Genomic DNA, 23,741 nt, shown 5'->3' with positions numbered 1-23,741 from the left:
CGACTGAGCCACCCAGGTGCCCCGAGACAGAGAATTTTTTTAAAAGAACCAAGAGATGAAGAACTCAAGAACTAAGATAAAAAATACACTGGAGGGCATCGATAGCAGATTAGAGGATGCAGAAGAATGGATTAGCAATCTGGAAGACAGAGTAATGGAAAGCAACCAAGCTGAAACACAAAGAGAAAAAAGAATTAAAAATGAGAATAGGTTAAGGGAATTCAGTGACATCATCAAGCATGATAACATTTGCATTGTAAGGATCCCAAAGGAGAAGAGAGAGAAAAAGGAGCAGAAAATTTATTTGAAGAAATAATAGCCAAAAACCTCCCTAATCTGGGGAAGGAAACAGACATCCAGATCCAGGAAGCACAGAGAGTCCTCAACAAAATTAACCCAAGGAGGTTCACACCAAGACACAATGTAAGTAAAATGGCAAAAAGTAAAAAAAAAAAAAAGAAAAAGTAATGATAAAAGAATTTTGAAAAGTAAATAGCATAGGGAAGAAGACAGTTATATACAAGGGAAAGCCCATCAGGCTGATTTTTCAGCAGAAATTTTGCAGGCCAGAAGAAAGTGGCATGATACATTCAAAGTGATGAAAGGAAAAAAAGCCTGCAATCAAGAATACCCTATCCAGGTAGGTTAGGTTATCATTCAGAATAGAAGGAGAAATAGAGTTTCCCAGACAAAGATTAAAGGATTTCATCACCAATAAACCAGACTTATGGGAAATGTTATACGGAATTCTTTGAGTGGAAAGAAAAGGGCATAATTAGCAGTAAGAAAATTATGAAAGGGAAGAATTTTACAGGCAAAAGCAAACATGAAATAAAAGTAGTACATTAATCATTTATAAAACCAGTATGGAAGTTAAAGCACAAAAGTAGTAAAATCAATGATATCTACAAAAATAAGTCAAGGGATTCACAAATAAAAAGATGTAAACTATGACATCATATACATAAAACTTGGGGGGGAGTAAAAATTTAGTGCTATTATTTTTATTTTTAATTTTTAAATTAAAATTTGATTTTTAAAAGAGATTTTATTCATTTGAGACACAGATACAGAAAGAGAGAGAGAGCATGAGCAGGGGGAGAGGCAGAGGGAGAGGGAGAAGCAGGCTCCCCACTGAGCAGGGAGCCCGATGCGGGGCTCGATCCCAGAACCCTGGGATCATGACCTGAGCCGAAGGCAAATGCCTAACCATCTGAACCACCCAGGCGCCCCTAAAATTTAGTTTTTAAATTAAAATTATTTGAGAGAGAGAGCACAAGCAAGGGGGAAGGGCAGAAGGAGAGGGAGAAACAGACTCCCTGCTGAGCAGGGAGGCCAACGTGGGTCTCGATCCCAGGACCCCAGGATCATGACCTGAGCCAAAGGCAGATGCTTAACCTATTGAGCCACCCAGGTGCCCCAAAATTTAGTGCTTTTAGAATGGGTTCAAACTTAAACAACCATCAACTTAATATAGACTGTTATACACATAAGATGTTATAAATTAACCCAATAGTAACCACAAATCAAAACCTATAATAAACAACAAATGAAGAGAAAGGAATCCAAGCATAACACTAAAGAGAGCCATTGAACCACAGGGAAGAGAGCAAGAGAAGAAAGGAACAGAGAACTACAAAAACATCTGTAAAACAAGTAACAAAATGGCAATAAGTACGTACCTATCAATAATTACTTTAAATGTAAGTGGACTAAATGCTTCAATCAAAATACAACAAATAGATAAAAAAGCATGACCCATCTACAAGAGACTCACTTTAGACCTAAAGACACATGCAGATTGAAAGTGAAGCGATGGAGGGATGCCTGGGTGGCTCAGTAGGTTAAGCGTCTGCCTTCAGCTCAGGTCATGACCCCAAGGTCCTGGGATCGAGTCCCACATCAGGCTCCCTGCTCCCCGGGAGTCTGCTTCTCCCTCTACTTGTGTTCTCTCTCTGTCAAATAATAAATAAAATCTTAAAAATAAATAAATAAATAAAAAAGAAAGTGAAGCAATGGAAAAAATATTTACCATGCAAATGGAAGTGAAAAGAAAGCTGGGGTAGCAATACTTATATTGGACAAAATAGACTTTAAAGCAAAGAGTGTAACAACAGACAAAGAAGGACATCATATAATAATAAAGGGAACAATCCAACAAGAGAATCTAACAATTGTAAATATCTATGCACCTAAGATGGGATTTAACATTTTAAATACATAAAGCAACAATCAACAGACATAAAGGAAGAAACTGACAGCAATACAATAATAGTAGGGGACTCTAACACTCCAATTACATCAATGGATAGACTATCCAGACAGAAAATTAATAAGGAAACAGTGGCTTTGAATGACACATTAGACTAGATGGACCTAACACATGCATACAGAACATTCCATCTCAAAAGAGAATACACAGTATTTTCAAATGCACAGGGAACATTCTGCAGGATAGATCACATGTTAGGCCACAAAACAAGTCTCAAATTCAAAAAGTTTGAAATCAACCACAACAGTATGGAATTAGAAATCAATCACAAGAAAAAGTCTGGAAAGAACACAAATACATGGAGGGTAAATAACATGCTACTAAAAATTGAATGAGTCATTCAAGAAATCAAAGGAGAAATAAAAAAAATAGATAGAGACAAATGAAAACACAAGGGCCCAAAATCTTTGGGATGCAGCAAAAGCTGTTCTAAGATGGAAGTTCATAGCAATACAGGCCTATCTCAAGAAACAAGAAAAAAATCTCAAAAAGCCTAACCTTATACTTAACGGAGCTAGAAAAAGAAGAACAAACAAATCCCTAAGCCAGTAGAAGGAAGGGAAAAATAAAGATTAGAGCAGAAATAAATAAAATAGAGAATAAAAAACAATAGAACAGATCAATGAAACCAGGAGTTGGTTCTTTGAAAAGATAAACAAAATTGATAAACCTTCAGCCAGACTCATCAAGAAAAAAAGAAGACCCAAATAAATAAAATCAGAAATGAAACCGACACCACAGGAATACAAGGGATTATAAGAATATTATGAAAAATTATATGCCAATAAATTGGATAACCTAGAAGAAATGGCTAAGTTCCTAGAAACATACAATCTTCCAAAACTGAATCAGGAGGAAATAGAAAATTTGAACAGACTATTACTAGCAATGAGATGGAATCAGTAATCAAAAAACTCCCAACAAAACAAAAGTCCAGGACCAGGTGGATTCTACCAAACATTTAAAGAAGAGTTAATACTTATTCTTCTCAAACTATTCCAAAAAAATAGAATAGGAAGGAAAGCTTCCAAATTCACTCTATGAGGCCAGCATTACCCTGATACCAAAACCAGATAAAGACACCACAGAAAAAGAGAACATACATGCAAAAATCCTCAAAATATCAATAAACAGAATCCAACAATACATTAAAAAAACCATTCACCACAATCAAGTGGGATTTATTCTAGGGATGCAGGGGTTGTTGTTTCCAAGTACCAAAAAGGTACTTTGAGACTGAAAAACCAAACAAGTCACCCCATGCCATTTACGCAGAATTTTATTCAGGGTAACTAATGACGGGGGATCAGGTAGGTGACAACCCAGGGGCGACACAGCTATTCTCTGCTTCCATCTCGACCCTAACCCACAGCTTTTATAGAGTGGGGGGATTATGGTGGTGAAGTCAAAGGATAGTTATCTAAAGTGGGGACTTCTATGTATCACTTCAGGGATGATCAGAACAAGCCTCCCCACGTTCTGGTCAGGGCATACATTAACCTTCACAGGGCTTGGAACACATAGCCCCAAGGGAGGTAAGTCATGGCCATGAACAAGATGGAGGGCCAAAGATGGAGTTAGTGTTGGCAGCACTCCTGTGCTCTACCGCCGCCATCTTTATGGCTTGTATAATCTTTACATGCCATTCTTCCATGATGACCATAGAGCCAGATATCAGGAGGGGACTTGCATCCCTCTGCCACAACAGCAATATTAATATACCTATAAGACAAAGAAAATACTTAGAACTATGGTTCCTCAGCAACCTTATAAAGAGGTCCTCTCTGCAGCCCCAACAGCTGGCGCAATTGTGAACTTCAGTGTAAGTGATGGCCCATGCCTGGAACATATGTCCTGATGCAAGAGGAACATCAGCAGTGCGAGGCTGGGGCGATAAGACAAATATTTTACAGGCAATAAATATGGCAAAATTTCATTTAGCAACTACACGGTAGCAGTTCGGTCCCCATGAGCCAATACCACCCTTGGCTTAGGTATTTTCCCTTGGGGATGATACCATATATTTTGCCCCTTAACATCATCAGAAGGTGTGCCCATATTGTACATAGGCGTTTCAACTGGCACCCATACCAACAACCCTACTGCAGTACCAAGGGTCAGAGGTTCAGAAGCAGTTAATTGCATGGGTGTTGGACCCTGATCAATGTAGAACAAGGGGTTAAGAATAATATTGGATGTGAGCTCTTAGTCTCAAGGGATTAGGACACTGAGCCACCTAGGGGAGGAAGGGTACTCCAAGTCAGTTTCCAATGAGTTAAACTCTTACCAGGTGGGAGGCCTTGTGGCAATCACAAAAGGAGTCCCTCTTCCCACCAGATAAGTCTCAAACCTCATGACAGTATCTACACTTATTGCACCTGAGCTGTGGGGGTATGGTTCGTTAGGTGTTCACAAGCCAATGTCTGTCCTGCTGTGGGCGTGGCATCAAGGAGTCGAATTGCCTCTGTTAGTCGTGGAGACCATCCTTTGAGGCAGCCATCTGGTGACAACGTCTTTAATGTGTTTTTATTAGTCTATTCATCCTTTTGATTAGACCTGTAGCAGTAGGATTGTATGGCAGGATTATGGAAAGTCCATAATATATCCCAGTCCTGTGCCCATTCTTGGACATGATGGTCAGTAAAACGTGTCCCTTGATCACTATTTGAGTTGATGTTCCTTACTTGCTCTCTAGTTTCGTTAACCCCTTTATAATTGCAGCCTGATTGGCTCTTCTACAGGCGAAGGCTCTTCTACCGCTCTCAATCCTGCCCACTGACTACTTCGTTTAGTTCCTCCTTTGAACCAAAGTACATCAGAATGAAAGAGGATGTCAATGACCTCCATTTTGACCTGAGTCTGTACTTTCGAACTGATTCAGTTCTTTCCAGTCTATCTTTAACTCAAAGACCTGGTGGGCAAAGCATCCCATGATGGGAACAGCAATCATCACCCGGATGCCTGCAAGACCCTGCATGATGGACCCCAAGACAATGACACTGCTCTTCACTTCCCCCTTGCACGCACCCACCAACCTTTGTTCCCCATTCTCCTTCTATGAACCTAGAAGTGTTTTCAGTACTTGGGACACAGTCTTTGAGGTGCTGGTCCTCAGTCCTCCCACTGTTGGCCTCACTGAAATAAATTCCATCTTCTTCCTTCTCCTTTTGTCAGCAGTAGGTGGTCAAACTTGGTCTGTTAGACCCGTGGAGCCAGGAGCTCTTGCACCCTTGGGCCCCAGTTACAAGAATCCAGTCAGACAGCAGAGGAATGCCAAATAGGGGGGCTTCCCCAGTAACTGCCATCTGTGTACCATGTATCCACTGGAGGCAAGCCTACTCCTTCCTTTACTTGGGGAGGGGGAAAGCATCATGTCAGCAACTTCTGGAAGTTGGGCTGGGTCAACGTGACATGACTGGCTTTAGTAACAAGTGCAGTTCATGAGACAGCAGGCTGGTATTGTAAGCACTCCTCTTCTGTAGGTAAGCATGCCTTTTCTGTAAGGTGCTTACCTGGGCACAGGTACTCTTAGGTTTGCTGAACCTGTCCTAATTCTATCCTCCTACTGGCGGGGAGGTTCGTATCATCATGGGCAAGTCAGTCAGTCTTTCTGTCTGTTGCCATGCAAGATACACAGCTCCAAGTTGTTTCTTGATGGGACTGTACCTGGTTTCTGTTCCCTTCCATAACTGAGACCGGAATCCTAAGGGGATTTGTTTCCCGTTTTGTCATTGCCACAAGTCCAGCCAAACCCTTTTGGATATGAATTTATGTCTAATTCACAAGTCACATCTGGTATCAATACCCCCAGGGCCTCTACTTGTTTAAATACCATTTTTGCCTTCAAGAAAGCTTCCTTTTGGTTAGCACCCCAATCCCATCTGCTTCCCTTCCAAACCAAGGCATATAAAAGTCTTAATATCTGTGCAAATGGGGAATAAAAGGTCTCCAGTAACCCAATAAACCAGTAAAAGCCTGTAATTCCTTTACCGTTTTAGGGATTGGGAAGGCTTGTATTTTATCAATGACCACCTCTGGCATCACTTTTGTCTTACCTGCCCAGATGATGCCCCCAGAACTTTACTGATCGACCCAGCCCTGGATCTTGTTGGTACTTACCTGCCATCCTCGTGACTTTAACTATGCCTATAATGACGCAGCTGCTTGAGGCAGGGAGGGTAAATCATCACATGTTAACATCACATCATCCGTATAATGATAAAATATCATGTCCTCTGGCAAAATTTTTTTCTAGTCTGCCATCCCATGACAAACTGTGGGACTATGGAGATGCCCTTGGGGCAACGCCTTCTATAGGCTTAGCAAGAACCAATTGGGTTGTTTATCTAAATTTTCTCTTGGCATCCCAGATAATACTAGATCTTGCCACAGTTGTTTATGAGAGACCTTGATGGGCCCCCTTTCTGCCATTCTGTCATTGGCAGGATCCTTTGTTTTTCTCTGTTTTTCAACCCATCTATTTCCCTTACAACAAATTCTTTCAATTTCATTAAATCAGCCACCATAGCGGCTACTGTAGCCATGGGTTGATTTAACCACAGGGGCAAGGACAGATACTAAAGTCCCATACCATGCCTCCAGAGCTGACCATAAGATACAGTCTTTCATACCAGAGGAAAGTAATTTTTCATCTGGACCTCTAAAATGCTGGGCATAAATGGCATGTTCTATTCCCAGTTCACATATAATTTCTGTAGTTCTTCCATAGAGGTCCACTGTAATAGGGGCAGGGGGTAGGGGGAAGGCAACATCCCCTTTGTTATTCCAGGTTATCTTAATGCTAGCGTTTATCCAGTCCATCAAATTAGCTAAGCGCCCTCGATTCTCACCAATGCCTGCAGCATATATCTTTGGTGCAAGGCAGATTAAGCAGTGATGGAGGCCATTTTTTTTTTTTTTTTTAAGATTTTATTTATTTATCTGAGAGAGAGAATGGGAGACAGGGAGCATGAGAGGGGGAGGATCAGAGGGAGAAGCAGACTCCCCGCTGAGCAGGGAGCCCGATGTGGGACTCGATCCCAGGACTCCAGGATCATGACCTGAGCTGAAGGCAGTTGCTCAACCAACTGAGCCACCCAGGCGCCCCCATTTTTGACATCTCAAACCCATTTAATATGCCATCTCCTTCAGTATTCCACAGTTGTAACACGCAAGCTGCCACCCTTCTTGGCCCTTTTGCTTAAAGAGGCTAGTTAGCGCCACTAATTCAGCGGTTGAATATTCCCTCATAGTCATTTCCTGCTGAGTGGGAATTTTTTCTCGGTCACCCCCAGGCGAATTGAAGGGCATGCCTGTAAATCATTTTCCTCCTCTATGATGATATCTTCCTCATCAGAGGAGTCATCATCCTGGGGATCCCATGCTTTAGGGTCCCAATTCACTTGAGATAATAATTCTCACTTTAGTGCACGGTGAATGGCAGAAAGGGGGCCCATCAAGGTCTCTCATAAACAACTGTGGTAATGGGTGGCACCCATTACCCATGCATCTTTAGCATCTTACACGCCGTAATTTCTAAGTGTTCCTCCTGCTGTTGGATTTTTTTGGATATAATTGTTTCAGGATTTCTTTTCCTTTAGTTTCCAGGGTTCTTGGTCACACAGCTTCGAAGAATGAAGAGGTAGACCAGATGAAGGGTGGTGGACAGCAAAGCAAAATTTATTGAGCAATAGTACAAAGCTCCCAAAGAGGGAGGGGACCCAGGAAGGTTGCCCTTGGAGTGTCTAAGTCTAGGGGTTTTTATGAGATTGCTGGCAGGCTGTTTTAATCTGATTAACCCTCCATGCGCCTGTCACCCAATCAGGTTTTTGTCCATGCACTCATCTACCTATCAGGTAGTTGTTCACATGGGGAAGGGTGGAGGCCTCCTTCCAGGGTAGTGTAGAATAGCAGGATGGGTTTTTTTCCTTTTATGGGTAGTTTCCTCTTAGGACAGGGGTCCCTTGCCCCTGCCTGCCTTTCTTCCAACTACCCTGCGTTATAATGTCCATATTAGAGGAACATGCCACCAACTGAGCTACCCAGGCGTCCCTAAATGGCACACAGAAGGTGTGGAATCAGAACAAGCTTTCCCTCATTCTGGTCAGAGCATACATTAATCTTTAAGGGACCTGGAGGACATAGCCCCAAGGGAGGTCATTGTATGGGTATGAACAAGATGGAGGGCTAAAGATGGAGTCAGCATTGTCATCACTCCTACAAGTTGTTCAATATTCACATATCAATCAACAAGATACATCACATTAATAAGAGAAAGAATAAAAAGCACATGATCATCTCAATGAATGCAGAAAAAAACATTTGACAAAGTACAACATTCATTCATGATAAAAACTCTCAACAAAGTAGGTTTAGAAGGAACATACTTGAACTACTTAATAAAGGCGATATATGAAAAACCCACAGCTAATATCATCCTTAATGGGTAAAAACTGAGGGCTTTTCCTCTAAGGTCAGGAACTAGACAAGGATGTCCACTCTCACCACTTTTATTCAACATAGTACTGGAAGTCCTAGCTGCAGCAATCAGACAGAAAAATAAATAAAAGGCATCCAAGTTGGTAAGAGAGAAATAAAACTTTCACTATTGGCAGATGTCATGATACCATATACAGAAAACCTTAGACTCCACCAAAAAACTACTAGAACTGATCAATGATTCAGGAAAGCTGCAAGATTCAAAATTAATATGCAGAAATCAGTTGTATTTCTATACACTAATAATGAAATAGCAAAAAGAGAAATTAAGAAAACAATCCCATTTATAGTTGCATCAACAAGAATAAGATACCTAGGAATAAACAACCAGGGAGGTGAAAGACAAATAAAAAAAGAAGAAAAGAAGGAAGGAAGGAAGGAAGGATGGAAGGAAGGAAGGGCAAACAAACAACCCAATATTTTAAATAGGCATAAGCTTTAAACAGTTCACCAAGAAGACATATAGACGGCAAACAAACACATGAAAAGATGCTCACCATCATTAGTCATGAAGAAAATGCAAATTAAAATCACCATGAGATTCTACTACACACTTATTAGAAAGGCTAAAATGACTCATATTCCAAGTGTTGGCAAGGATATGGAAGAACTGGAATTCTCACACAGTGCTGGTAGGACTATAAAATGGAAAACCGTTTGGAAGTTCCTTAAAAAGTTAACTCACACCTACCATATGATCCAGCCATTCCACTCACAAGTATTTGCCCGAGGATAATGCGAGCATATATCCATACAAAGACCTGCATGTGAATGTTCATAACAGCGTTATGTGTAATAGTCCAAATCTCAGTCAATGCAAATGTCCATCAACAGTTGGATGGATAAACTGTGGTATGTTCATGGAATGGAATGCTACTTAGCAATAAAATGGAATGAACTATTAGTATGTGCAGCAACAAGGATGGTTATTTTATTTTATTTTATTTTAAGATTTTGTTTATTTATTTGACAGAGAGAGACACAGCGAGAGAGGGAACACAAGCAGGGGGAGTGGAAGAGGGAGAAGCAGGCTTCCCGCTGGGCAGGGAGCCCGATGCGGGGCTCAATCCCAGGACCCTGGGATCATGACCTGAGCCGAAGGCAGACGCTTAACCGACTGAGACACCCAGGCGCCCCAACAAGGATGGATTTTAAAATAACTAGTGCTTGGGCACCTGGGTGGCTCAGTTGGTTAGGCGACTGCCTTCGGCTCAGGTCATGATCCTGGAGTCCCTGGATCGAATCCCGTATCGGGCTCCCTGCTCGGCGGGGAGTCTGCTTCTCCCTCTGACCCTCCCCCCTCTCATGTGCTCTCTCTCTCTCATTCTCTCTCTCTCAAATAAATAAATAAAATCTTTAAAAATAAATAAATAAATAAATAAATAAAATAACTAGTGCTTGTGAAAGAAGCCAGATGAGAAAAGTACATACTGTATGATTCCATTTATACAAAGCTCTGGAAAATACACACTAACCTATAGTGACTGAGGACAAGTCAGGGGTTGCCTGAGATGGAGGTTGGGGGCAGAGATAGAGTAATTTTGAGGGTAACAGATAAGTCTACTTCTTTTTTATTTTTAAGATTTTATTTATTTATTTGAGAAAGAGAGAGAGAGCAGGGGTGGAGAGAGAGAAGCAGACTCCTGGCTGAGCAGGGAGGCCGATGCAGGGCTCAGTCCCAGGACCTGGGATCATGACCTGAGCCCAAGGCAGATGCTTAACCGTCTGAGCCACCCAGGCACCCCGATAAGTCTACTTCTTGATTGTAGTTGTCTTAGTCCATTTGGGCTTCTATAACAAAATACCACAGAATGGGTGGCTTATAAACAACATTTATTTCTCACAGTTCTGGAAGTCTGAGATCAGGGTGCAGAATGGCTGGCTGTGGGTCCACCTCCACATCTCAGACCTCTCAGTATGTCCTCACATTTCCTCACTTGGATGCTAGGGAGCTTTGTGGGGTCCCTATTATAAAGACACTAATCCCACTCAAGAGGGCTCCACCCTCATGACCGGATCACCTCCCAAAGGCCCCACCTCCTAATACCATCATCTTGGAGATTAGGATTTCAACATATGAATTAGGTGTTGGCAGGGACACAAACATTCAGACCATAGCAGTGATGCATTTAATACATACATCAAAACTTATCAAATTGTACATTTAGAACATGTGCAGTTTGTTGTATATCAGTAGACCTCAATAAAACTGTTTTTAAAAACAGAAGTTTTACTCAGGTCATGATCCCAGGGTCCTGGGATCGAGCCCCACATCGGGCTCCTGGCTCAGCGAGGAGCCTGCTTCTCCCTCTCCCTCTGCCTCTCTCCCTGCTCATGCGCTCTCTCTCTCTCTGTGTCTCAAATGAATAAATAAAATCTTAAAAAAACAAAACAAAACAGAAGTTTTAGAACTTCTTTTTTGTTCAAATAACAGGCAAGTTTTCTGGGCCCTGACTGGCCCCTGATGGCCAGGTGGTCCCAGTGCTGGATCAGAGCTTTCTGTGGGAGCTTTGAGTTTCTGTCAGCTTTGCTCTCTTGACATCAGAAAATTTCACTAAGGAGTAAAACAGAGGTGGTTTGGGCCTGCATATGTTCCAGGCAAGTGTCCAAGCCTAAGTTACACAGCTTCTCACCCTTGCCTCTGATGTTTGCCCTCCTTTAACCAAGCACTTGGCTCTATTACTAAGAAATATTTAGAAATAAAATGGATTTTGCAATGGCATAGATTTTTTTCTCATTTAATCAAATAACATATTTATTGGAAAATGTCAGGAAACCCAGAACATGTAGAGAAGAAAACAAATTATACTAGGTCAGTAGAATTTCCCCATTCTTTTCTTTTTTTTTTTTTTTAAAGATTTTATTTATTTATTTGACAGAGAGAGAGAGAGCACAAGCAGGGGGGAGAGGCAGAGGGAGAAGCAGGCTTCCCGCTGAGCGGAGAACCTGACGTGGGGCTCGATCCCAGGACCCTGGGATCATGATCTGAGCCGAAGGCAGACGCTTAACGACTGAGCCACCCAGGTGCCCCTCCCCACTATTTTCAACTTCATTGAAATGACTGAACTATTCTGTCTGGCAGCAGGGCTAGTTGAAACTTAAGACCATTTCTAGCCTACAAGAGACTCATTTCAGATCAAAAGACACCTACAGATTGAAAGTGAGGGGCTAGAGAAACACTTATGCAAGTGGATGCCAAAAGAAAGCCAGGGTAGCAATCCTTATATTGGACAAAATAGACTTTAAAACAAAGACTATAACAAGAAACAAAGAAGGACACTATATAATAGTAAAGGGGACAATCCAACAAGAAGATAGAACAATTGTAAATATTTATGCACCTAACATGGGAGCAGCCAAATACATAAAACAATTAATGACAAACATAAAAGAAATGATTGGTAGTAATTCAGCAATAGTAGGGGACATTAACACCCCGCTTACACTGATGGACAGATTATCCAAACAGAAAACAAGGAAACAGTGACTTTGAATGACACACTGGACCAGAGATTTAACAGACATATCCAGAACATTCCATCCTAAAACAACAGAATACACATTCTTCTCAAGTGGACATTGAACATTTTCCAGAATAGATCACGTTAGGCCACAAAACAAGCCCCGGCAAATTCAAAAACATCGAAGCCATACCATGCATTTTTTCTGACCACAACGCTATGAAACTAGAAATCAACCACAGGAAAAAAATCTGGAAAGAGCACAAATACATAGAGGTTAAATAACATGCTACTAAATAATGAATCAACGAGGTCAACCAGGAAATCAAAGAAGAAGTAAAAGATTACATGGAAACAAATGAAAATGAAAATAAAACGCTCCAAAACTTTAGGATGCAGCAAAAGTAGTCCTAAGAGGGAAGTTTATAGGAATACAGGCTTCTCTCAAAAAAGCAAGAAAGATCTCAAATAAACAACCTAACCTTACACCTAAAGGAGCTAGAAAAAGAAGAGCAAACAAAATCCAAACCCAGCAAAAGGAAGGAAATAATAAAGATGAGAGCAGAAACAAATGATATAGGAACTAAAAAAACAATAGACTAGATCGGTGAAGCCAGGAGCTGGTTCTTTGAAAAGATAAACGAAATTGATAAACCTCTAGCAAGAATCATTAAAAAAAAAATGAGGACCCAAATAAACAAAATTACTAATGGAGGAGGAGAAAGAACAACCAACATCACAGAAATACAAACAATTGTAACAGAATATTATGAAAACCTACATGCCAACAAATTGGACAACTTAGAAGAAATGGATAAATTCCTAGAAACATATAAACTACCAAAACAGGTAGAAATAGAAAATCTAAACAGACCAATCACCAGCAAAGAAATTGAGTCAGTAATAAAAAAACTCCCAACAAATAAAAGTCCAGGACCAGATGGCTTCACAGGCAAATTCTACCAAACATTTAAAGAAGAGTTAATACCCATTCTTCTCAAACTATTCCAAAGAATACAAGAGGAAGGAAAACTTCCAAATTCATTCTATGAGGCCAGTATCATCCTGATTCCAAAACCAGATAAAGACACACAAAAAAGGAGAACTACAGGCCAATATCTCTCATGAATATAGATGCAAAAATCCTCAACAAAATATTAGGAAACCAAATCCAACAATATCTTAAAAAAATCATACACCACGGTCAAGTGGGATTTATTCCTAGAATGCAAGCGTGGTTTAATATTCACAAAATGATCAGTGTGATACATCACATCAGTAAGAGAAAGGATAAAAACCATATGATCATGTCCATAGATACAGAAAAAGCATTTGACAAAGTACGTAATTCATTTAAAAACCCTCAACAAAGTAGTTTTAGAGAAAACATACTTCAACATAATAAAGACCATATATGACAAACCCACACCTAACATCATAGTCAATGGTGAAAAACTGAGAGCCTTTCCCCTAAGATCAGGAACAAGACAGTGGTGTCCACTCTCACCACTTTTATTCAACATAGTACTAGAAGTCCTAGCCACAGCAATCAGACAACGTAAAGAAATGGAACGCATCCAAATTGGTAAGGGAGAAGTAAAAATCTCACTATTTGCAGATGACATAATAATATATATAGAAGACCCTAAAGACTCTACCAAAACACTATTAAAACTGATGAATGAATTCAGTGAAGTTGCAGGATACAAAATCAGTGAGCAGAAATCTGTTGCATTTCTATACACTAATAATGAAGTAGCAGAAAGTGAAATTAAGAAAACAATCCCATTGACAATTACACCAAAACCAGTAAAATATCTAGGAATACACTTAACCAAAGACGTGAAAGACCTGTACTCTGAAAACTATAAAACACTGATAAAAGAAATTCAAGATGACATAAAGAAATGTAAGGACATTCCAGGCTCATGGAGTGGAAGAAGAAATATTGTTAAAATGTCCATATGACCCAAAGCAATCTACAAATTTAATGCAATCCCTATCAAAATATCAGCAGCATTTTTCAGAGAACTAGAATGAACAATCCTAAAATCTGTATGGAACCACAGAAGACCTTGAATAGCCAAAGCAATCTTGAAAAAGAAAAACAAAACTGGAGGTATCACAACTCCAGATTTCAAGTGATATTACAAAGTGTTAGTAATTAAAACAGTGTGGTACTGGCATAAAAATAGACTCTTAGATCTATAGAATAGAACAGAGAACCCAGAAATAAACCCACAATTATATGACCAGTTCAGGAGGAATATCTAATGGGAAAAAGACAGTTTCTTGAACAAATGGTGTTGGGAAAACTGAATAGCTATATGCAAAGGAATGAAACTGGACTACTTTCTCACACCATACACAAAAATGAACTCAAAATGGATTAAAGACTTAGATGTGAGACCTGAAACCATAAAAATCCTCGAAGAGAGCACAGGCAGTAATCTCTCTGACATTGGCTGTAGCAACATTTTTCTAGATCTGTCTCCTAAGGCAAGGGAAACAAAAGCAAAAATAAACTATTGGGACTACATCAAAATAAAAAATTTCTGCACAGCGAAGGAAACCATCAGCAAAACTAAAAGGCAACCTACAGAATGGGAGAAGATATTTGCAAATGACGTATCTGATAAAGGGTTAGTATCCAAAATGTATAAAGAATTTATACACCTGAATAACCCCAAAAAACAAATAATCCAATAAAAAATGGGCAAAAGACATGTACAGGTGTTTCTCCAAATAAGACATCCAGATGGCCAACAGACACATGAAAAGATGCTCAACAACACTCATCATCAGAGAAATGCAAATCAAGACTACAATGAGAGGGTGCCTGGGTGGCTCAGTTGGTTAAGCGACTGCCTTCAGCTCAGGTCATGATCCTGGAGTCCCTGGATCGAGTCCCGCATCGGGCTCCCTGCTTGGCGGGGAGTCTGCTTCTCCCTCTGCCTGTCACTCCCCCTGCTTGTGCTCTCTCTCTCTGACAAATAAATAAATAAAATCTTTTTCTTTTTTAAAAAAAGAATGAAGTCTTGCCATTTGCAATGATGTGGATGGAGCTAGAGAGTATTAGGCTAAGTATAATAAGTCAGAGAAAGACAAATACCATATGATGTCACTCATATGTGGAATTTAAGAAACAAATGAGCAAAGGAAAAATAAGAGAGAGAGAGAGACAAACCAAGAAACAGACTCTTAACTAGAGAACAAACTGATGGTTACCAGAGGGGAGGTCGGTGGGAAGGTGAGGAAAATAGGAGATGGGCATTCAAGAGTACACTTGTCATGATGGAAACAAATAAAATAATTTTTAAAAAGACCACTTCTAGTTTGTGATAATAAAGCATGTTGTCTTTGAGTCTTCTTTTCCATTTGCCAGACGGGAGGGCACATTTTCAGAGTGCCCTCTGAATTCAGGTGTGGGTGGGGGGGCCGTTCTTGGGGGGGACACAACAAAGGCAAACATTATGTGCAGACAACCACATCACCCATAGTTCATATGAGTGCAAACGTGTTAAAGGTGGCATTTGGAGGAGAATCTCAAAGACAAGGTTTGGACCTCAAACATCTGCTTCGAGAGCCAGCAGACAAGCCTCTCAGTGTGAACTCCTCTGCAGCTGTGATCCCAGGCAGATGCAGGAGGTTAAAGATTCTCCCTTAGCATCGACTGCCACGTGCAATCAGTTTACACTGGCTGGTCGTTTTCATTGGTGGGGGAAATCGACCCATTTCCCACATGAAAACAGAGATCCATGGCTCTCAAAACTCTCTGAGTAACAGAATCTCGCGGGGCTCTTGTTAAAACAACAGACACCAGTCACACTTGCAGTGTTTCTCATTCAGCTTCAAGATGCAAGGGGTGGGGGCACCTGGGTGACTCAGTCGTTGGGCGTCTTCCTTCGGCTTGGATCATAATCCCAGGGTCCTGGGATCGAGCCTCGCGTCGGGCTCCCTGCTCGGCGGGAAGCCTGCTTCTCCCTTTCCCACTCCCCCTGCTTGTGTTCCCTCTCTCACTGTGTCTCTCTCTGTCAAATAAATAAAATCTTAAAAAAAAAAAAAAGATGCAAGGGGTCGATTCTAACTGGCCCTTTAGCTCAACTTCTCTCACTTTACAGTTTCACCAACTGGTTAGCCACAAATCCAAGACCAGGGTATCACCTTGGAAAATTCTGTAAAGGCGGGTCATTAGAAACAGGTTATTAGTAACCATAAAATAAAAAATCTGACCATTCTCTTTGAGTCCAGGATTATAGACCTGCACTTAACAGGAATAGCTATACACCACAAGAGGGCGCCATTGTCACAACGTTCTGGTACAGCCCGATCCCTTTGTTGTGTTTAATACTGTGTTAGTCCAAGACAACTTTAGAAAGATTGATTCTTTCTTTTGTATGCTTAAAGGTACATACACAAAAAAGACATGATATGAGGCCCTAAGATTATGGAAGAACCAGGAATAAGTACAAGGAGGAACCAGGGTAAAAAAAAAGGTGGAGAAACAGATTCTGAAAGAAGTATAGGCATTTTGATGGTTTGAGAAGGCTCTTAATGACTTTTCCATGCTGGTAGAACACTTATGATGTGTTAGGGAAACTACCTACTAAAATTTTGATTAGATCTCTGAAATTTCCATTGTAACTGATTGCTAAGGGGTGAGAGACAAAACTTGGGGGATTCTTGCTTAGGATCTGAGGCCTTCTGGGCTGGGGTATTGGCGGATTGATTGGTGGCGGCACCCACGTGGCTAAACTGGTTTCATCTCTCTGGGTTCCAGTTCCCACTTCCATTAAACAAGAACAGTTGCACCAAATAAGGTGTCAGAGAGAACCCATGGTCTTTAGTCATCAATGCTCTGCTTGAACATCATCTTAGGGCTTCAACTGGTGGGAAATTGGTACCTTTTCTTGGAGGGTTCGATAGATAATACAATCACGTAACAAAAAACCAAATGAATATTTAAGTCTCCACTGGGAAATCTCACTCACAGTTTTCCTTTCAACTACCAAGCCGCATACCTGGAGGGTTTTTGTTTTGTTCTGTTTTTTTAATTTTTAAAAAAGACTTATTTATTTTAGAGAGCAAGAGAGTGAGCACATGAGTGGGGGGGGGTACACAGAGGGAGAGAAACTCAAGCTGAATCCCCACCAATGCAGGGCTCGATCCCACGACCCAGAGAGCGTGACCTGAGCCAAAATCAAGACTTGGACGCTCAACCAACTGAGCCACCCAGGCGCCCCCCCCAAACCTGGAGATTTTATTCTCTTATTTCTTGTGCCTCCTTCTGGTGTTTTGTTATGAAGACACTACCAACATTCGTATTCTGTCTGCTCTCTGTTCTGTCCCCCTTCCATCTCAGTGGGGAGGGAGCGCTTCCTTGCTCTGCTTTGCGTCTGCAGACTATTTCCTTCTCTGCACTGTTGTTTATTTCTCCATTTCCCATGAAATGAAATGGACACTTGGGTCTCATCTTTCAGTGTCACAAACACTGTGGCGGAAAGTAACCATGTACGAACGTCATTTTGCACTGGTATGGCTGGAGGACAAATTCTCAGAAGTGGCATTGCTGGGTCAAAACTCAATGCACTTATAACTTGCAGTTTTGACCAAATTGCCCTCTAAGTGGGTTGTATGACTTTGTTCCCAGACTGTTCGAAAGCCTCTTTCTCCAGACTCTCCAACAGAGTGCATCATCATACCATTTTTATTTTGAATTCCTGTAGAGACCTTAATACCAGGTCTGGATAATCATCCTTATAACTCATCAGATGGGTGATGGGAGTGTTTATGACCCTGGCATGGGCATCCTGGCGCGACAACAGGGCGTGTGAAAGGTCAGTGACACGGGGTCATTTGAGCAGGTTGATGTTTTCCTATTTATTCTTGCTTTGCCCTTTATGTGTTTATGGATCTGAATTTCTGCTGCCTCAATTCAGAGCTTAAACCTTCTTCTGCAACTTGAATATTTTTTTCCCCAAGCAATTTTATGCTTCATTAGGCCGTGAGTAAAACAGAGAGAGTCCGAGCTGCACATCGATCTGGAGCATTTCCACAAGGCGCCCAGGCCTGACCACGGTATGTGGCCCTCAGGTGGCAATGCTGCTGACCAGGTGACCAGTGCTTGGGTTCTGATAGTGTGTGTGTGGGGGGCACTCCCTCCCTCCTGGGGAATGGAAGCTTTGTCTTTGTGCAAACTTTCCAGCTGTGGAAACTCGGTACCGCTCTAAAGATTAATGGCATTTCTTGGCAGTGGATGGGAAAGGCAAACTTGTCTGCTATTCAAGGATTAAGTCTTAGACTCGAAGCAAACTGTCCCCGGCCTCTGCAGGGAGGTTATCTCCCAGAGAACATTCAAGCAGTTTCTCAATAGCGTCTGTGCCGGCGTCAGCCTATGTTTTCTAGTTGGTAAGATTACATCCCATCCCGCCAGCACCCAGAGCCATGCCGAATTTCTTCTGTCTCTCAAACACACACATAATGACTCAGTATCTGACGGAAAGAATGGACAAAGCTGATAAGCAGACCAAGGAAGCATGAAGAACATTCTAGCACAAACCGGTGTCGGATCCACTCCCGTCTGGAAGCCAGAACATAAGCCGTAGTCGCTTGCCCTTTCCTGCATCTGCCTGGAAATGCTGCAAACAGAAGGAAATATTGAGAAAAAGTAATTAGCTAATGAGGACCTTAAATGCCCATTTAATAGTGCATTAATAATAAAGCAAAGTTTTATTGGGTTAATAGAGGTTAAGTGGCAATCTTAGTAAAATGGTCATTATAGATTTTCTTCTTCGTAGGCAATGAACAGAACCTTCTGAAAAGACGGATTATTACAACTCCCTCCGCTGCATTTGCTGTTTCTCAAAAGAGGTATTTCTAAAGGTTTTAAAAAATGATTACTACTTTTTGCAGGGGCCCTCCGTCTGCGGCAGGAGTCCAGGGGCTGCGTCTTTAAAGAAGCCCTTACAGGGAACTCTGTCAGTTGCTCAAGGCTTGCTGCCAACAAACAATTGAGGTATTTACCAAGGGTTTCCAAGAAATTGCTGCAAATTATATGAAATGTTATACCTGTTACAGGCGTTCAATGTATTAGCAACAGAAAAAAATGTAATGCATGTGGGGACAGTGTTGCAATTTGTGAGAAAGTGTTCAGGAACATAGGTGGAGATGAATTTTAATTACATGTCATAGAGAATCACCCTGCATGAAAGCAGAAAGGAAGTTAGAGACAATGTGGCGTTTTTTGAACAAATTTCTAAATGTCAGTCTACAGTCACTGAGAAGGGACTTTTAAAACGTGATCCGTGGAAAGACCCACTGGGACACCAGAACAGTGAGACCCTGGCCGGGGGGGGGGGGGGGTTGCACAGCTTGTCCAGGTGGGACTTCCTCCTGTAGAAGGAAGGCTGGAACCCCCACTCTGTACCTGACCCAGCACTGGTCCCCATCTCAGGTGGGGTGTGTGCCGTGAGAAGCCTTCATCCTTCAATAACTTTCTAGTTTGGGGTTTCCCTTACAAGTTTTTTCCGATTGTGGTTAACACCACTCTTTTTTTTTTCTTTTTAAAGATTTTATTTATTAATTTGAGAGAGAGAGAGAGAGAGAGAGCATCAGTGGGGGGAGGAGCAGAGGGAGAAGCAGACTCCCTGCTAAGCAGGGAGCCCTTCACAGGGCTCGATCCCAGGACCCTGAGATCATGACCTGAGTGGAAGGCAGATGTTAAACCGACTTAGCCAACACCACTCCTTTTTTAAAAGAGAAAAAATGGTCAATGAGTCCCTTAACTTAAGAGAAAGGGCTCCTAGTGCCGTGAAATTGAGAAATAATTCTTTCCTCAGTTTACTGAGGTGAAATGCCTATGAAATCTGATCAACCTGACTTCTCACCTTTAAAAATAAATTAGGGACACTGGGTATTATATGCAAACAATGAATCATGGGACACTACATCAAAAACTGATGATGTAATGTATGGTGACTAACATAATAAAATAAAATTAATAAAAAATAAATAAAAAATAAATTAGGGAGAAGGAGACAGGGAGTGCGGAGCTGCCTGGTCTGGAGGCGGTTTTGAGGAGGCTGCATCGGGAGGCAGGAGTCTCAGATGCACGCCATCCTCTCTAGATCCTTGCTGGTGATGGCTTTGCGGGGGCCGATAGGGCTGATGTCTAGACAGGCAGGCCTCCATACTGGACTTACCAACCGTCTTTGGCCCTTTGGGCCTCTGGCTGTCACTGGTTCCAGGCATTGGCCTCCGGCTATGAAATCCCCACCTAGGACAGCTCTGCCTCCTGATTCAGGCCTCAGCAGGGGCCCTGGATGGGTCGGACACCTTTAGATCCCTCCCCAGGAGAACTGCCTCAGCTTGACCATTCAGTGGCTGCTTCCCGCTGTGTTACAGCGTCCCCTCCCTGTCCCCAGGCTGCATTTGGGAAATGGCCCCTGCCCCAGTATGGAGGCTCCTGCGGCCCCGGGCTGACCTCCACAGGACCTCGGCTCTCCTCCCCACCCACCATCCCCCGGACTGGCATTCCCCTGCTTTTCCTGGGAGGACTTCACCTATGTCATATTCTCCTGGTCCAGACTGTTCTAAACCTTCAGGCTGAGGCTTTACGGGGAATAGGGAATCCTCTAAATCATGAACGAGACCCTCCCATTGAGTCTGCCGATGAGGCAGGTGAGGATACGGATCTAGGGACACAGGGACAACTAGGAACCAAGGAATTGAGGAGGACAAAACATTTCACATTCTCACAACGTTAAGTCCCATCACGTTTGTGTACCTTTCATTGGATTTCAGTTTAGAAGACGAAATATAGAGATGTTTAAAGCAGGTTAGAAAATATTGAACTCATTAGGTATGTCACCAAACTGAACATCCGTGTCTTGCCAGATTTGTGCTTTATGGAAATCATAGTGAATTATGGGGCTGTTGCTGAATTTGGGGCATCTGGTGACTACTTGGTATTTGTGGCTTATGGTCTTACTGGAAACCCCTTTGGATGGTTTTGAGTCTATAATTCATGGTTATATGTTCTGTATTTTTCCCAAGACTACTGCTGGAGTCCTGTGTTCCCTGCATAATGAGTATTTTATTTTTAGATGTGGATCACCTCTTAGGGAGGGAGTCTGTGGGGAAGGTGGGTAATGAACTATTTTTGACACAAATAATAAGTGCCAAAGAATGTGGTAATATTCAAAGAATAAAACGACAGTGACCGCCATTCGATTGCAGAGACCATATCTGTATCTCCCACAACTTGCCACTTTCAATTGTGTAATATTGCAAACATTTGGTCATATTAACAACAAGGAAAGATCCAAAGGATTACCCCGAGCATGCTTACTTTCTGTCCCTAATTCCTGGGTTCATTTGGTGAAATGAAGGGAACCTGTCAGGCCCAGGGAAACACTTTGCTCTCCAGGAGTTTCATTAGAAAACCCCAACATATTGGCGACTAAGTAACAAGACTAATATTTACTCTATACAAACATGTGTTGTATGGACACTTTCTCAGCTTTTGTAGCTTTAGCTGAGTGTTTTTTTTTTTTTTTTTTTTTTAAAGAGGAAATGTATAACTCCATCCTAGAGAATCCGTCATTCAAAACCTGTCTTTAGAAATCCACGGCACTTTCATGGATGAGCTATGTAAAAATATTGACAAAGATTCAGGTAGGTTAGGGGTACTAACTGACTTACCTGCCCACAAAGAATGTAAATAAAAGTAGTGTTTACCATCCACAGTATTAACATCACCTACCATTTCTCCAACATCCATTAAATGCTAGCACTGTTAGGAGCTTGGACATTAAATACGGCTTTTTTTTTTTTTTTTTTTTTTTAACTTAGAAACTAGGGGCAGGGAACAAGGTAAGGGAATTCACGGTTCACTCTCCAAGCACGCACGTCTCAAACGGCTCCTGAACTGTTTATTCTATATGCGCTCGCTCCTGCCCACATAACGGCGGGAACAAAGGTACAGTGTGAATCGGGAAGACGCGGAGAAGGAAGACGGTCAGGTCAGCCTGGCTGGAGGGCAGGGCGTGGGGAGTGGGGTTTATCTGAGGACAGTTTCAGCAGAGGGAACGAGCGCTTCGCGCAGAGTTCGGGGACCAAGAAGCCCCTTCTTCAAAAATCCCTCTTCAGATTCACGTTAGCAGTGCATCTTGCAGCATGGGGCCGCCTGGCGGGCACGGTCCCCGGGAGGGGACATCGCGGGGCCGGTGCTGGGCGCCGCCGCCAGGAGTCGGAGCGCGGACCGGCGGGGGCGTGGTCGCCGGGCGGATAACGGGCTGCAGGGCGCCGCGGTTCGGGCCCCCGCCGGCGCCCAGCCCAGCCCCACGCCCCCTCCGCCCCGGCGGCCCAGCCGCAGACCGCGCGGGCGGGGCGGGGCGGGGCGGGCGCCGCGCGCGCCGGGAGGCTTTTTTTTTTTTTTTTTTGTCAAACTTTGGCCACGTGAACCGCCCCCCATTCACTTTTGCGCCAATCCGGCGGCGCGGACGGATCCCGAGAGGGGCCAGGCTCCGCCGCCGCCGGGGCCCCTTCATAACGCGCCGTGCGTGACGTGAGGGGCTCCTGTTGCAATGGCGAGCTAAGCCGGAGGATGTGCAGCTGCAGCGGCGGCGCCGGCCACGAAGAGGACGGGGGCGGGCGCAGCGCGAGCGGAGCCGAGCCAGCCGAGAGACGCGGGCAGGGCGGGACGGGGGTGCGGACTCCGCCGCTGCCACAGCCGTCGCCGTCGCGCTGGCCCCGCGTCCCCGCGCGCCAGCGGGAAGAACCGCCGCCGCCTCGCGCTCGAGCCGCCGCCGGCGCGCGCCGGGCATGGTCCCCTCTTAAAGGCGCAGGCCGCGGCGGTGGGGGTGGGCGTGCGGAACAAAGCGGCGGCGTGGGGCCTACGGGCGGCTCGGGGGCCGCGATGGGCGCGGCGGGCCCGCGGCGGCCGTGGCGCTGCCCGGGCCGGGCCTCGCGGCGCTAGGGCGGGCTGGCCTCCGCGGGCGGGGGCGGCGGGCTGAGGGCGCGCGGAGCCTGCGGCGGCGGCGGCGGCGGCGGCCCGGCGGGCGGAGCGGCACGGGCATGGCCGCGCGCGGCCGGCGCGCCTGGCTCAGCGTGCTGCTCGGGCTCGTGCTGGGCTTCGTGCTGGCCTCGCGGCTCGTCCTGCCCCGCGCCTCTGAGCTGAAGCGAGCGGGCCCGCGGCGCCGCGCCAGCCCCGAGGGCTGCCGGCCAGGGCAGGCGGCGGCGGCGGCTTCCCAGGCCGGCGGGGCGCGCGGCGATGCGCGCGGGGCGCACCTCTGGCCCCACGGCCCGGCCTCGGATGGCGGCCCGCGCGACAGGAACTTTCTTTTCGTGGGAGTCATGACCGCCCAGAAATACCTGCAGACCCGCGCCGTGGCCGCTTACAGGTGAGTCCCTGCTGCCAGGACGCCGAATCCTGTATCCAGCATCCCGGCGGGCGGCCCTGCCGGTACTCCCTTGGCTTGAGTCTTTGCCTGCTTTCCAGACCCGAAGCT

General features: G+C 43.8%; 1 protein-coding gene across 4 annotated transcripts in view; it reads left to right on the top strand.

The window, feature by feature from the left end:
• The first annotated feature begins 17,298 nt into the window (after window positions 1-17,298).
• CHSY1 (chondroitin sulfate synthase 1) overlaps window positions 17,299-23,741 on the top strand; it is a 75,957-nt gene continuing 69,514 nt past the window's right edge. Inside the window, exons 1-2 of one of the 4 annotated variants that reach the window (XM_078078964.1) lie at window positions 17,299-18,898; window positions 19,029-19,101. Coding sequence is in view for 1 of the 4 variants with exons in the window: in XM_036092872.2 (XP_035948765.2) it covers window positions 23,308-23,633 (326 nt within the window). In the remaining 3 variants the exon portion in view is untranslated. The other 3 variants (XM_078078966.1, XM_078078965.1, XM_036092872.2) reach the window with 3 other exon arrangements.

This window comes from Halichoerus grypus, chromosome 8, assembly GCF_964656455.1.
Source record: "Halichoerus grypus chromosome 8, mHalGry1.hap1.1, whole genome shotgun sequence".
Taxonomy (NCBI): Eukaryota; Metazoa; Chordata; class Mammalia; order Carnivora; family Phocidae; genus Halichoerus; species Halichoerus grypus.
The sequence above is the reverse complement of the archived record's forward strand: the minus strand, read 5'-3'. Positions and strand labels throughout refer to the sequence as shown.